The sequence below is a fragment of the Solanum stenotomum genome, chromosome 11 (genome assembly GCF_019186545.1).
Source record: "Solanum stenotomum isolate F172 chromosome 11, ASM1918654v1, whole genome shotgun sequence".
Taxonomy (NCBI): domain Eukaryota; kingdom Viridiplantae; phylum Streptophyta; class Magnoliopsida; order Solanales; family Solanaceae; genus Solanum; species Solanum stenotomum.
The window spans coordinates 52,825,608-52,841,628 of NC_064292.1; the positions used below are offsets into that span (position 1 = coordinate 52,825,608).

Consider the following 16,021-nt stretch of genomic DNA (forward strand, 5'->3'; position numbering starts at 1 on the left):
TTGTGTTGTTTACCCAAAATTTAAAGGGAAAATTACGTGTAAAAGAAAACATATATTAGTTAATTAGCTAACATAGTTATAGTTTGAATTAATTACGGTTCGCAGCTTAATTTTAGTTGTCATTGTGTCGTATGTCCTCTTTTATACATATACAAATGCAAATTATACACATATCTATACAATGCCAGATATACAAATACAATTAGCCTCTCTCCACTCTTTGCCCTTTCTAGCTCGCCTCTCTCCTCTCTCTCTCCCAATCTCGCTTGTCTCTCTTCTCCCTATCCCAATCTCGCTTGCCAGATATACAAATACATATGTATATCAGTTATATATGTACAATTATCTAACATATATACATATACAGTTCGTCTCTCTCCACTCGCTTCCCTCTCTCGCTCGCTTCTCTCCTCCATCTCCCAACATCGCTTGCCAGATATACAAATATATATATATATACCAGTTACATATATACAATTATTTTGACAGATATACATATACAATTCGCCTCTCTCGCTTGCTCTCTCCTCCCTCTCCCAATCTCGCTAGCCTCTCTCCTCTCTCTAACATGTAGCTATAAATCGTAATTAGCAAACTACAGCTATGGAGCATAATTAAGTTATTTTTAAGTAGTTATATGCGAAAATTCCCCAAATTTAAATACATGCATAAATTACATGTGGCATCCAGAATGGATATTTGTGCATTTTTCCTGACTAAATTTTAAAACAAGCCCAATCAAAGTGACAGACGAAAAGGTTGGCAATTTGGACCCAATGTTGATGACTTCGTTTGAAACACCATGGTGAAAACCCAAAGTGGTTAAAAGGCAAAGATCAATAGCCCATTTAGAAATGAAACAAGAGAAAATTTCATAAAGGGCTATAGTATAAGTCTATATTACGGCGGACAATGACATTATTGATATGTACATAACATCGCGGTATTTTTCTGTTTATTTTGTATATGAGTTTTCGCGTATGTGTATCTAAGATACAAATTTTTGGGAGGGCCTTTAATTATGTGTGTGAAGGCCCAAGACTACATTAGTTGTCTTCCCTTCTAAAACATATGATCCAGCCCAACAAATAAGTTAAACCAAATTATCAGGTCATTTCTCAAGCCCATTATACAAGAGTAATCTAAGGGAACATTTTGTGATATAACAACTTAAGCCCTATTAGCAACACTTTTAAATTATTATAAAAATAGCTAAACTTTCATTTTATAGAAGATTTTTAATGCATGTTTATGTTTACATGCATTAAAAAATTGACATAGGATATATAGAGTGTGTCAAAGAAGTATTGGAGAGGTGATAAGACAGGATATGACCTAGCTTCAGGTTATCGAGGAGGTGAGAACATGATTCCAGATAAGAGGATAGAGGACGCGTATTTGGGTAGAAGGTTAGTAGTTAGTGTAGTGTTTTCTTTCTATGGCAACAATTTCAATAATCATGATCTTCCGAACAAAACCAGGGATATTCATGGGGCATGAAGCAGGGTTTTTATTGTTATTTATTTTGTGAGAAGTTTTTTCGATTAAAACGCTATATGATTTGGAGGATATAAAATTTCTTGATCAAGCCAGAAAGATTTTTAATTGAATGCTTTTGTCTAAAGCTAATATCAATATAGACAAAGCTTCTTGAGCATCTTAGGATAGAGGGGGATGTAGTGTTTTAGTTACGGATACATCTTAATGATCAGAAGAGAAAATTGAAATTGTAAAAATAGAGTGATACTTACTATTTCATTACAATCTTTGATGATATTAAAAGTCAAATATTACGATAGTTAATGTTGATGAACGAAATGCAATTCTTTCATAAATTTTTATTATTATTTTTTGCATTCAAAGTTCAAATTATAAAAGAGAGAATTTCCTGTCGATACTTATATTTTTTTTGTCATTACATAGTGGTAGGGGCCCTTTTATATCATGTTACAAAAGTGGTTCTATGAAAAGAAAATTTTAGAACAAAATCTGTATAGGACGAAAAAAAAAAAGGAGGGGGGGGGGGGGGGGNGGGGGGGGGGTTGCATTATTTTGGTGGCTTAGCGCCATTGAATTAATGTAATGTAGGTTTGGGTTCGAACGAATTCAATAATCTATGTTTGGACTTTATATTTATATTAAATACGTATACATATTGAGACTTTTTGAGTTGGATTACTTGTATTCATAACTTGAACCTAATATAATCACTACAACAAAAATAACTTTTAGCGGCAATAAATATGCATATTAACAAAGAGTGTTAAAACTTTTATCGGCATTAGTTAATTGTTATTAGATTCAATGTCACTATATCTTACAACCACAAATGTTAATATCCTCGTATGAATTTTGAAATTCTACGATAATGCCTTCATTCTAGTGACCGTTATTTTATTTATAGTATAGTTAGAAAACAAAAAATGATAAACATAATTATTCAATCGTATCGATGAATATCATCATATATTAATACTTATTCAAATAGTAGAAGATCATAATACATTACAATTAGAATTTATTCTATATTTGCAACAATATATAAGAAGCTTTAATTTTAATTAGAGATCGTCGTTTGTCTACGACGATTGAGATTATATTGCTCCTGTTATATAATATTCCTCTCCTCTCTGGTACGATAATCGAGATTGCTTCTGCTATATAATTATTCGCAACGACGACCACCAGTTCCATTTTCCCTTTGGGAATTGAAGTAAACAGCAGCAACAGGTGATCCAAGATTGTAGAGTTCAGCAAATTGTCTTGTATTGAAATTTTGACGCCAATTTGGTGCATAAACAGTTTCTCTGCCCAATTGACGAAATAAAGAGAAAACAATTCTATGGATTCCCATTGAAGGCCTTGGACTCTCATAACATATAACTTCTTTCCCTATAATACAAAAAAAATATTTAAAAAAATTCATAAAATTAAAGTGATATTTAATATCTGCATCAACTGATATTTGTGTCCTTTAATTTTGGGTGTGCACAATAGTGACATAGCCTCATATAGCCACATATAGCCCAAGGTGGTCAGTTGGACACCCTTTGTCAAAAAATTATAATATACTATACAGGTGAACAAGTAGACATGTGTGTCATACATGGTATAATACAAATAAGATCGAGTATATCTCACGTGAAGTACCATGTAAAACATGTGGCTACTAGTTCAATTTTATACAAGCTTAAGTGTGAGCACGTCCAAAGTTAGAAAACATATATGTCAGTTGAATCCAAGTTATGTTGTGACTAATTATCCCTGGGGCGGGGGGGAGATTATTTATAAAATTTAGAAGTAACAATCTTAAATGGTGAAATAATTTGTAGGTGACATGACATAAAATTCTAATATGTCTCCAAAATTTGGTAACCAACAAAAAATTAAAATCATTAAAAATATGAAGAGTATATGGTTCCCTATCAAAAGAAATTTCAGTAGAATATATTCTTCTTTATAGTACGTAGAATCTATAATTATCGTACCCACAAATAAAAGTGCAATCTATTAAAGTTGTACCCCAAGAAAGTAGAATATATAATATTTTTAAAAAGTAGAATTTCTTAAAAGTTCCGTAGATGAAATTTATTTATTTTGTTTATTTTAAGAAGAATTTTATAAATTTCGTAGAAAAAAAATGGAGGAGGTATTATTTCCAAACCTATAAAATTATTAAAGTTGACTGAAATTTACCCGACATAAATAAACAAACAATAATATTTGAAGTTGGTTGAGATCTCGATAAATTTAAATAAAAAACATGAATTATTATATACTACTACATAAAGAAGGCTAAAAGTAGGCACCAATTTATTTGATTGAGTCATAATTGTTATTTTTTTTTATAAAAGGAGCAATTTAACAATTTTTAAAATTGGGTTCTTATAAATAATCATCTAGTATAAAAAATTTCACTAGTTGATTTTTTTTTAATTTATATCAAGTAAAAAAAAGAAGTGATCCCCTCGTGAACATCTCATTTTTCAGAGATTGTAATAGAGAATTCTAATTAAGAACGGAGAGATATTTGTTGGATATATGTTCATACAAATATCATCAAAAAATCACATTGTTGGCAACATACATTATTATTGCAACTTTATATATATTGCATGATTAATATAAAAAAGACTTACCAAATGTTACTCCTGTGGTTGCTGGGATATCAGTGACCAACCTAGTTAACAAAGTTGATCAAATATAAATGACATAAAAATTTGATTGAATTTTATATTTCTCTAATTTTATAAATGACATAAAAAAAATTATATAATAATATTTTGCAAATGATTAATGTAAAAAGAGTATCCAACATTTTTTTTAAAAAAAAAACATTAAGTTATATATACGGATAATGTAAAAGTTTTATATATCTAATTGTAGAATATAATTTCAAATTGGAATTAGTCTCTATACTTAATATTAATCCTATTTTAAATATTTAAAATGTAGTAGATAACATGCTTTTAAATAACTAATATACGTTAATAACGTAAAAAAAATGAATAACTGACTAACCAATGTAGGTACTCCCTCAAATTTGGGTTGCTTGGACTCGGAGCATCAGGATCCACCACAATCTTTCACGATAAAATAACAAAAAATCACAAGTCTTGAAGAACATTTCAAGATTAAGAAAACTAAACTGAAAATCACATGTAAATAGTTAATGAATCTTATTTATCTCACATATAATCAAAGCAAAGACATTTGTTTATCTCACATATAATCATATAATAAGGATATCCCTTATATTTTATTCACAACTCAGTCGGGGTAATAAGTCACTATATATATATATATATATATAAGTTCAGATTCTATAGTGTGAAATGATTGAGTGATATATACATTTCATCCCTAATCAAATTAGTGGTTTCATCTTTATGAATGTAAAACCTAGGTAAATTATTCAGCGTGAACTCAAAAGATGATATAAAATATCGCATGAAATTTATCAGAGTGTATAAAATAGAAAGATCATTTCTTTCAATCTCAACCCACTATATATACATAAGTCCAAATTCTATATATAATGTGTGATATTGATTAAGCGATTCATTTCATCCATAATCAAATTAGTAGTTCTGTTTTTAAGAATATAGAACCTCTTAACAAAGAACACATTACGTAAATTATTCAGCGTGAACTTAAAAAGAAAATGATGAAGAATATAATATGAGATTTACTAGAGTGTAAAAAGTCGAAAGACCATTTCCTCCAATCTCAACCCTAGGTTGATTAGTAATTTGTGAAGGCCTCAAATTAGTGCCATTGATAACTTCCCTATGGTTGTAAACAACACTTAGGCTAATAGACCTTGTGAATGGATCCAACACATCACTTATCACACCACCAAGTTCTAAAGTGTCTCTTCCTCTTATTGATGACATGAAGATTGATAGAAGAAGAAAAAACCTATATATATATAATTTAATTAATAAATTTCACAAGTCACAACAATAGTGAGCCATGGCTATTTGTACTAGATTTTTTGATACTTCATCATGTGTTATTGGGTATTTATTCTTTTTGGCTTTTTTAAAAAAATTGTTATATTCATATTTCAAGAATCTAAATACTTTTAAATTTTTTTCTCCAATTAGAAAAAAACTATTTCTTTTTCTGTGAAAACGCCATAGTATTGTAATATTGTAAAAGAATGAAGAGGTGAGAATGACATGGATTCCCAATAGAATGAATAATTCATTATTTTTATTGAAAAAAATCCATAGTATTATACTGGTAAGATAAACTAGGAAGGACAGAATATGCAATTAGAAAACATAAAGTGTGTGTTTGGTAGGAAGCAAAAGATTTTTCATTTTTCTCATGTTCGATTGGTCATAGATTTTTCAACTTCATTAAGTGTTTTTTTCTTCTGAAATACACATAATAAAACACCATAAGTGATCAAGGGTTGGTTTATTTTGTTATAAGGATCATGTCCTATTCTTTTGAGACACAATAACTCATATCATGTCTCAAATCATATTTTGTGAATACAATGGATAAATCTAGTCATCTATTTTCTCTTCAAGCGACAAAAGATATTGCGTCAGGACCTTCTTAAGGTCATTTAGAACCACTTATATTTCGAGTGAAAGGAAGAGCAACGGTCCACACAACTTTCATATATTCTTATAAGGTTCCACTAAAAAATGTTCTTGTCATAACGTCTTTAAATATTCCTGGGATATATAATAACTAGTGAAATTATCCGTGCTTCGCGCGGCTATATGAAACATTTATAAGATAATAATATGAAATATGTAATATTTAGGTTAGTATCGAATATATAGATAATATTAATATTTCTCTTTATCTGCGATATCATAGGTTTTTTCAAATTTTTTTAAACATATAAAATATAAATTTTTTTGTATATGTATATAGTAGGACAAAATATTCACCATGGTGAAGTAAATGGAATAAGAGATAATATGTTGAAATAACAATATATTGTATTACATTGAAAATATTTTATATGTTTTAATTTTCTCTATCTTTTGTAAGAGTACTAATTTTCTATTCAAACTTTGATTTCGTCAAATCAAAATTGATTTTTTTATTATGTCCTTATTATTATATTTGCTTATTATACTTTTTTAAACATTAATTAAATATTTATAAGATTTATGAAAAATGAAAGATACAAAAACTATGAATATATTTAATATTAAAGTTACAAGTAGGATGAAGAGACATGAGTTATAAATAATTCAAATGTATACTTTTATTAGACATTAAATGTATTACTAATTATGCATTGATTTTATTTGTAAAATAAATAAATAAAAATAAGTGGTGAAAATACAAAAAATGAACAGAGAAAATATAAAAATTGGTGACTACATAAAAATTATAAAAACATTTCAAAGCAAAAAGAATGATGATGAAAACAGATTGTTACTGTCACGACCCAAATTGAGTCATGAGTGGCACCCACACTTAACCTCCTAAGTGGTCGGACCAAGGAATCTAAACCCCAACACATACCAATAATTCAACTACGAATAACAACAATAACGCGGAAGCTTCAAAATTTATTTAAGTAACCAATCAAGTAAACCTCTAAAGTTTATTACATATTATCCCCAAAATCTGAAAGTCATCACATCAAAGACATCTAATCTCTAAATACTAAGTCTAAGAGTATCAAAGACACCGAAATAAATGAAATAAAGTAATTTCTGTCCGAAAACTATGGGCATCAAGTCATGACCGAGGGAATCCAACACAAGCTCGAATGCATAACTCACCCTTAAACCTGATATGCTGAGACTGGCTAGAGCTGAGGGCTAGTCAAATTTGCTGGTACACTCGCTGCACTCCATAAAAAGAAAACAAAGAAAAATACAAGTAGGGCTCAGTACGAGGCAACATGTACTGAGTAGGTATCATCGGTCAACCCAAAATAGAAACGAATATACAATGAATAATGGTATAAAGTCAACTATAACACTTAGCAGGTGATAAGAAACAACAACATGAACAAGTGACAATTGAAGCAAGTACGTAATCAATCAGAATATCAAGCACACACACGAGGACTCATGTCTCCACTTCACACTCGTTTGAGAAATGCGTTCATTGAGATTGAGTACATTAAGTTAATTCAATATCTTTTTCCTTTAATGTTATCGTGTCAGAACGTGACACTCCGATCCAATTATACCATGTCGGAACGTGACACTCCGATCCAATAATACCGTGTCAGAACGTGACACTCCGATCCAAAAATACCGTGTCGGAACGTGACACTCCGATCCAAAAATACCGTGTCGGAACGTGACACTCCGATCCAATAATATTATTAATTTATCATTTATTATCACCACTTTTCAATTCATTAATAATATTACATCAAGCCTTCTTTATTCAAGGCATCACTTCGATAGAGAGGTTTTCAAATTATAAATCTCACGGTCTCAGGATTTTAGACCAATCACAAACCACACAATCACACAGTCAAGTACATAGAAAACTTCACAATATCATTCAATGCATATCAATCGCTATTAAGAGTTTATCTATCAAATAGAATAAACCATAACCTACCTCCACCGAAGAACCGAAGTCAAGCAAACTACTTCTCCAATGCTTTTCCCTTCCGCAATGCCTCTGAACCTTTCCAATCTATAAAGTATATGTGCATAATTTGTAAGTTGATTAGTCTATAAACACTCATATTATTCTATGTCTAACCTAGATCCAAAAACTCACCTAATTTTATAATCAATTTTCTACAGTTCAAACCTAAGGGTAAGTCTTAATTCCTCCAATTGACATAACTTTAATGATATTAAAATAACATAATGTACCTAATATTTAATGTAATGACCCGGAAGGTCATTTTTGGAAATTTTGAATATTCATTTAACTAGAGTGAGCTAATTGATGGTGAATTATTAAATAACTAATTTTAGTTAATGCTTAATGGGTTAAGTTTATAATTAGTTTAATACAACTTGACCCATATAAGAAAATAATTATTAGGGTTGAGAATTATTGGATCATAATTTAGAAAAGAAAAGAAAATAAAGAGAAGGCAGAACTCATCTGTGCGGACGCAGCGTGAATACGGAAAGGGCGAATTGTTCGTCTCCACTCCTGTAAGTCAATTTCAAATTATACTTGCAAATTTGCATATAGCTACATTAAATGCTCTTTCATATGCCAACATTAATTGCACCTATATATAGTTGACCGAATTGTTGTATTATGTTAATTGGTTTTGGAGTTTAGTGGTGGCAATCAACATTTATTATTATTATATTAGTATAATAGTTATAAGGAATTGAAGGTTGTGAAATCATAATGTTGCTGCATAGTTCTTGGTGACTTTGAAAATTTAGTGGACAAGAAACAGTAGAACATTACAACGTAACGATGACTTAGGTATTAAGCGAAATTCATTTAAGGGTATTAAATTATTGATATGCCGTCAATGGCCATTTTGGGATGATTATTGGACAATTAATCATTGGGAAAACTAAAGTGATAAAAGGAGGTGTGTGGGTGTAATTTCTGCATAATTGTTACTATTTTGGTGGGTTGTATCCATGTTGGAAATATTTTTATATGATGATCTAGTTCTCGATTTATGATATAGGTGAAGTTGGAACTTAATTCTAGGCTTGAAATTCGGAGAATATGAGAGTTGACATGTTAATTGACATCGAGTTTAGGAACTTCATTATAGGTTTGAGTGAGTTTTTGAGTCTAGGCTAGACACATAATAATATGGGTGTTGTTGGTTTCGAAATCTTATTGTGATTATGTACTTGAATAGATTGCACTGATTTGGAAGCTCAACGAAAAGGGAAAACTCAAGTTCCGGAGTGAATCATTGATTAATTGAGGCAAGTGGATTTCTAAACCCTTGCTAAGCGTATGGAATTCGTGTATTTCCTGGTGGTATATGTTTGGGAGTAATGGGAATTGGTGATGGGTTGACTTGTCTATGTTGAATAATTCTAATGATGGAAAAGGGTAATAAAAGGCTTGTTGTTTAATTATTGATGTTGTGTCACGATTGTATTGTTGTGAATTGTACATTGATGTTAAATTGGTCATCTCCTCATTATTTGTGTGAACATGTCATTTGCATTATTCTGAGACGTGGTTGTGACAAGTGTTATGTGCATTGAGAAAGAATAAGAAATTAAAGAGGATGTACCATTTCGAGGGACGTATCGCGCGCCGCGATGGATACTATATTTCGAGGGACGTGTCGCGCGCCGCGACGAATATTATATTTCAAGGGACGTATCGCGCGCCGCGATGGATGCATGGACAGATATGTCCCCCATGGGTCCCGGACTGAGAGACAGCGGGTGTGTATCATTAGGTCAGACATGCATCACTATACTTGACATTGCATTTCATTGCATTGCACATTTTTATTATTGATGAACTTGATCTTGTGTGTTGCTGATCTTGTGAGTGCCTTTCTGTGAAATTTGTTATTGACGAATATTGAGGTGTTATTGAGAATATATGATATGTTAGAGTGCTATTGTTGAGCTGTATGCTTTGTAAACTGTAAATTGTTAGGTTGGGTTGGTTTTATGCAGGTTGTAGTTATGGAGGTTAGGATGGGGTGTAAGGAGTACCCGTATTCTGTACTCTTAGCTTGTGTTTAGAGGTTTGCTTGTTGAGTACCGTGTGGTTTGGTACTCACCCCTTGCTTCTACAATCTTTTGTAGGTTACGAGCTCGGATCTTCGTGATACCTTCTATTCTCTTCGTTTTCGAGGTTTCTGTGGAGATCTGAGAGGTAGCTGCTTGTCATCTCAGCGAACCTTCTTACTCCTGTTTATGATTTTGTTTTTACTTGAAAGACAACGTCATTTGAGACTTGCGTATTTTATTTCAATTCTAGTATTTACATTAGAGGCTTGTGCACGTGACAACCAGGTTTTGGGGATTGAATTAAGTTGACTTGTTTTCGTAATAGTAATTATTATTGAACTTTGCTTTATTTCCGCACTTTATAGAAATGGTTGGGTTTTAGGCTGACTTGTCTTGGTGGGATACGACGAGTGCCATCACATCCATTTTTGGGTCGTGACATTTAATTACCTATCTCAATTTATTAAAACTTACAATTACAACCTGATAATTTTAAGAAGATAAGGACCAAACCCACATATTACAATTGACCGTAGCATTACTGTATAAGGATGATGGCTGGAAGTTTAATGTAACCTCCCACATACATGGATTCTATATTTTTCCAAGTATCCTATTGCCATTAACCAATCAGTGAATCAAATGCATGCATATTATCGCTACACCTTTCCACTTCATAATTTCTTTAATCCACTAGCAACTATCCGTGCAATTAAATAATTACCACCCCCATTTTCATTCAAAAAACACAATTTGCCGGTCCATAAAACCAACTCCTGTAACACCATATGCACATATATAAATTTAGCAGTAATTTCCTTACCCCTTAACAATTCCCATTATTATCTTGAAGTTGATCACTTGGAATTTTTCCCATGACTGCAGGTTCCACGTAGATTAAACAAACAAGGTTTCCACCAAAGTTTTCAACCTAAGGCGTCAATAATCAATACCCACATATTTCCCTTACAGTCTAACGACAATTCATCTCCACATTACTATTGATGTAAAATTTAACACTAGAAATAGAACAATTCGTAGAACCAAACCTGAGAAGTTCGCCTGCTGCTCTGCGTATTTTTCACACGAATAAACCTTATTCTCAATTTGTTTTTACAGATTATTCATTACCCTAATTATTATATGACCAATTATAAAAGTGGTAAAAATGGCCCACTACTAATTTTAATGTTATCTCCTTTCACCACCAACTAAAATAATTATTAAAACTACCCCACTAAATTCATCATTGTAGTTACGAATAGTCCAAAGTACCCATTTAAAATCTATCGGAAAGTATTTTATGAAATAAAAAGCTCTACTATTCAAAACGACCAAATGGGTCATTACAGTTACATACGCAAAAAATGGCATCATGAAAATAATATTTTATTTTTCAATTACTTTTTTATAATTATAGTAAAAATAAAACTCCTAATCATCATAATTTTTTTTTGTTGTTGTTAAAATGAGATAATTATATTAATTTTGCTTCATAACAAAGAAAAAGTAGAATAATTAAGGATCAAATGATTAGCATTGACAATATAATACATTTAGCTAAATTATTTATACAAATCAAAATTTAGAAAATTCTAGCAAAAGTAACTAAGTTGCTAATAGTCTAATACAATTCAAAGTGAAAAAATATTCTCTAATTATGCTTCATTTTTTTTTTCCTTCTATCATCTTCATTTGCAAGTAGATCCGCCATCATGTTTTGATCCATATGTCAAATTCTTCATTATATGCAACCAACTGGATTAAAAAAAATAGCATATACCAATTAAAAATAATTATGTCAAAAGAAAGAACGAAATTTAAACTATATGTAATATATTTGTATATTATCTTTTCAATAGTACTAACAATACTAAATAATAATTATTTCTTGAAATCTAACAAATATTATAATCAAACTATATTATATCCGGAAACTAACTATTAGAAAGAGCAATTGCAACCAGACAAAACATTGTTAAGAATTACAGAGATTTTTTTTAATCATACTTGCTTGATGAATGATAATACAAACATTAAAAAATATTAAGAAAACATGTCTAAGTACATAAAAATAAAAAGAAAGACTTGAGAATGACTTTGTATGTGAATCTTCATGAAAATAAATATGAATATAAGACAAAATAGAGGAAATGAAAAAATAAAGACTTGGGAATGATAATTTTTTTTTGTTACATGTTAGTTTCATTCACAAACCAAATACAAATTTATATAGACAAAAATAGAGAAAATAAAAAATAAAAATTTGCAATGAAATATTTCTTACCTTCATGTACTTCTATTTTGTTACAAACCAAACCAGTATGATGAAAAGAGAAAGGATAATTGTGAATGTGAATCTTCATGAAACTAATATGAATTTATAGGCAAAATAAAGGAATACCATAAAACATCATAACTTACAATTTAAGTTTGGAGGTTATGGACATAAAAATTATGAGAGTTATGAATATTATTAAAAGTAAAAATTAAAGAGGGGCAAGTCATGGGTAATAACTCCTTGTGAATAAATTAAAAAATAAAGATTAAAAAACTTAAAATGTAAAAAAAAAATATTATCATTTCATGATTTGAAGTGAGATAAAAAAAAAATAGAAAAAAGAATGTGGAGAGTTTTTTGTTGTAAATGTTCCTACATTAATAAAATATTTATTTTTATAAATTAAGTAATATATTTTTACAATACAATAATTAATTTGAATTAAAAAAAAATCAAAAAAAGATAAATTATGTTTCTCCTTTTATTATAGACGAGACAATAAATAAAAAAAGAATATGAAGAGTTTTTATTATAAATGTTCCTCCATCAATAAAATATTTATTTGTAATAAATTTAAGTAATTTATTTTTATAATATAATAATTATTTTTATTTTTTTAAAATCCATAAAAAGAAGAAAAAAGCTAAATGCAAATGGAGGCCATAGAGAGGTGCCACATCACCTTGTCTATGGTCCTCCTTTATATATATACCAGATAATGTTGCCCGTGCTATGCACGGGCCCAATAATATAAATGGTATGTTTTGGGGCTAATAACGAAATTTTTGAAGCGATTGTTTGCGTGGATAAAGGAATAAGTTTTTTTATCACAAACATGTACTTTCTTTGACGCTATTCAAGGCACAATAAGACTACCCACATACAATATTTTTGAAATATTTTATGTTATCAATTATCACGATTTAATTCTAAGAATCAGTCAATTTTTTTTCTGTTATTTTAATAAATATTTTAAGTTGTCAATTATCACGATTTATTGTATTTTATACATAATTTTTAACGATAGATTAATTTCAAGAATCAATCGAATTTTTTTAAATGTATTTATTTTTGAAATATTTTATGTTGTCAATTATCATGATTTATAGTATTTTTACGATAGATTAGCTTCAAGAATCAATGGAATGTTTTGTATCTTTTTCAAAACATATTTTATGTTGTCAATTATCATGATTTATAGTATTTTTACGCAATTTTTAAATATAAAAAATTTTAAAAAATAAGACAAATAAATTAAAATGGACCCAATATATGTTATTTTTGTTGTCTCAATTTATGTGACACAAATGAAATTTGGAGAGTCATTGAATATTATATATTATACTTGGGCATAAACTCTCTTACGCACGGGCCCAATAACTATTATTTTTTGTCCTAATGTATGTGACACAGATAAAATATAGTGAGTTATTTAAATTTAATATGATTTTTAAATATTTTAAGTTGTTAATAATGTAATTTATAATATTTTTACGTAATTTGTAAATACTTAATATATATTACTCCACTTGTCTCAATGTATGTAGCATAGATAAAATTTCAAGAGTTAATCAAATGTTGTTAATTGTTAAGATTTACAATACATTTTACGTAGTTTTCAGTAATTTGACATTAAATAATACATATTACTACTTTTGTCTCATTTTATGTGACATTGATAGATTAATTTTAAGAATCAGTCAATTTCTTTTTTTGTGCATTTTTAATAAATATTTTAAGTTGTCAATTATCACGATTTATTGTATTTTATACATAAATTTTAACGATAGATTAATTTCAAGAATCAATCAAATTTTTTTATATGTATTTTTTTTGAAATATTTTATGTTGTCAATTATCATGATGTATAGTATTTTTACGATAGATTAACTTCAAGAATCAGTGCAATTTTTTGTATCTTTTTCAAAACATATTTTATGTTGTCAATTATCATGATTTATAGTATTTTTACGCAATTTTTAAATATAAAAAAAAAATTAAGACAAATAAATTAAAATGGACGCAATATATGCTATTTTTGTTGTCTCAATTTATGTGACACAAATGAAATTTGAAGAGTCATCCAAATTTGCACTTTTTTTAAAAAAAATGTTTTAAGTTATTTATTATTGTGATTTATAATATTTTTATGTAACTTTCAAATAACTTCCTAATTTATGTGATATGGATAAAATTACAAAATTAACCCTTTTAAAATGTCTTCCAGATATTTTAAGTTGTTAATTATTATTATTTATAATACTTTTTTGGTAATTTTAAAATGATATATATTATTTTTTCTGTCCCAATATATGTGACCCGGATAGAATTTTGAGAGTCAACCTATTTTATGGTAGAATTTTAAATATTAAATATTTTAAGTCATTTGTAAATGATTTATTATATTATATTATTATTATATATATATATATATTATATTTATTTTCTACTATATAATAAAAGGGAGTTTATGTATATAGTAGAATATTATATTATATAAACTCCCTTAGAAAATAAATATATATTATATATATTATATAGTAGAAAAAATGATTTATTATATTATATTATTATATTATGTATTATATAAGGAGTTTATGATGGGACATTTGTAATGTATTATATAAGGAGTTTATGATGGGACATTCAAATGTCCCATCATAAACTCCCTCTTATATAATAGTGTATATATATATATATATATATATAAATGCTACCTGTACAAAGTAAATATCATTTTGATTATGACATGAAATGATAGTTTCTTAAATATACCCAAATTTCATATATATTTTTACATGTGTCTAATTATAACAATAGGTCGATATATCACTTTTTAAAATCTTGTGTCTGCTAAAATCCGACATTCGACCTTGACTTTCAACCCGAATTCCGACTCGAAATCCCACCATGACACCTGACTCAGGACCGGACACCCAACTTGAGATTCAACCCCGAGCTGACCTGGGACCCAAGAATTGGGTCTCGAATCAAGAATCAGAAAATTGAATTTTGAATTAGTATTGAGAATCGGTATATGAGATTTGAGTTAAGATGGAAAGTTGAAAAAAAGTTATGAAAAATGTTTTTCTTATATATTTTTTTGAAGGTAAATCGTTTTCCTTAAATTTGAAAACATAATATTTAAGTCAATCTAACATTGAGAGTGTTTGGTATGACAATTTTATTTTATTAAATCATTTTCTTCGTTTATCGAAACAAAGAAAAAACAAACTTATTTATTTATAGCTTTTTGAACAATAAAAAATATTATATCGTAACCTTTTCAAGGTAATTCAGAACCACCATTATTTCGAGCGAAAGGGGGAGCAATGGCTCACATAACTTTTGTATATTCTTATGAATTCAAATAATAAGGCTCCAATAGAAATGCTCTTTGTTCAAAACATAGATATTCACTGGGGTATGTTTAATTGTTTTTGTTTTTTTTCGTGTTTGTATATTTTTATGATCTTTCAAGTCAACTTCCTCTTTTCAATTCCAAAATTAGGAGATTTTAACTAGTCGAGGCGGATTTAGATTTAAATTTTATAGGTGGAATATTTAAAGTTTATATTTTAAAGGTTATGAATTTATCATA

At 28.9% G+C, this 16,021-nt stretch overlaps 1 protein-coding gene across 1 annotated transcript; it reads right to left on the minus strand.

The window, feature by feature from the left end:
• Window positions 1–2,506: 2,506 nt before the first annotated feature.
• On the minus strand, window positions 2,507–5,401 carry LOC125845230 (protein FLOWERING LOCUS T-like). The gene is made up of 4 exons (XM_049524695.1): window positions 5,193–5,401; window positions 4,522–4,583; window positions 4,140–4,180; window positions 2,507–2,892 (listed from the first exon to the last, which is right to left on the minus strand). Exons 1-4 carry the CDS (start codon window positions 5,394–5,396, stop codon window positions 2,666–2,668), a joined length of 534 nt encoding a protein of 177 aa, XP_049380652.1. The 5' UTR covers window positions 5,397–5,401; the 3' UTR covers window positions 2,507–2,665.
• Between the last annotated feature and the right edge of the window lie 10,620 nt (window positions 5,402–16,021).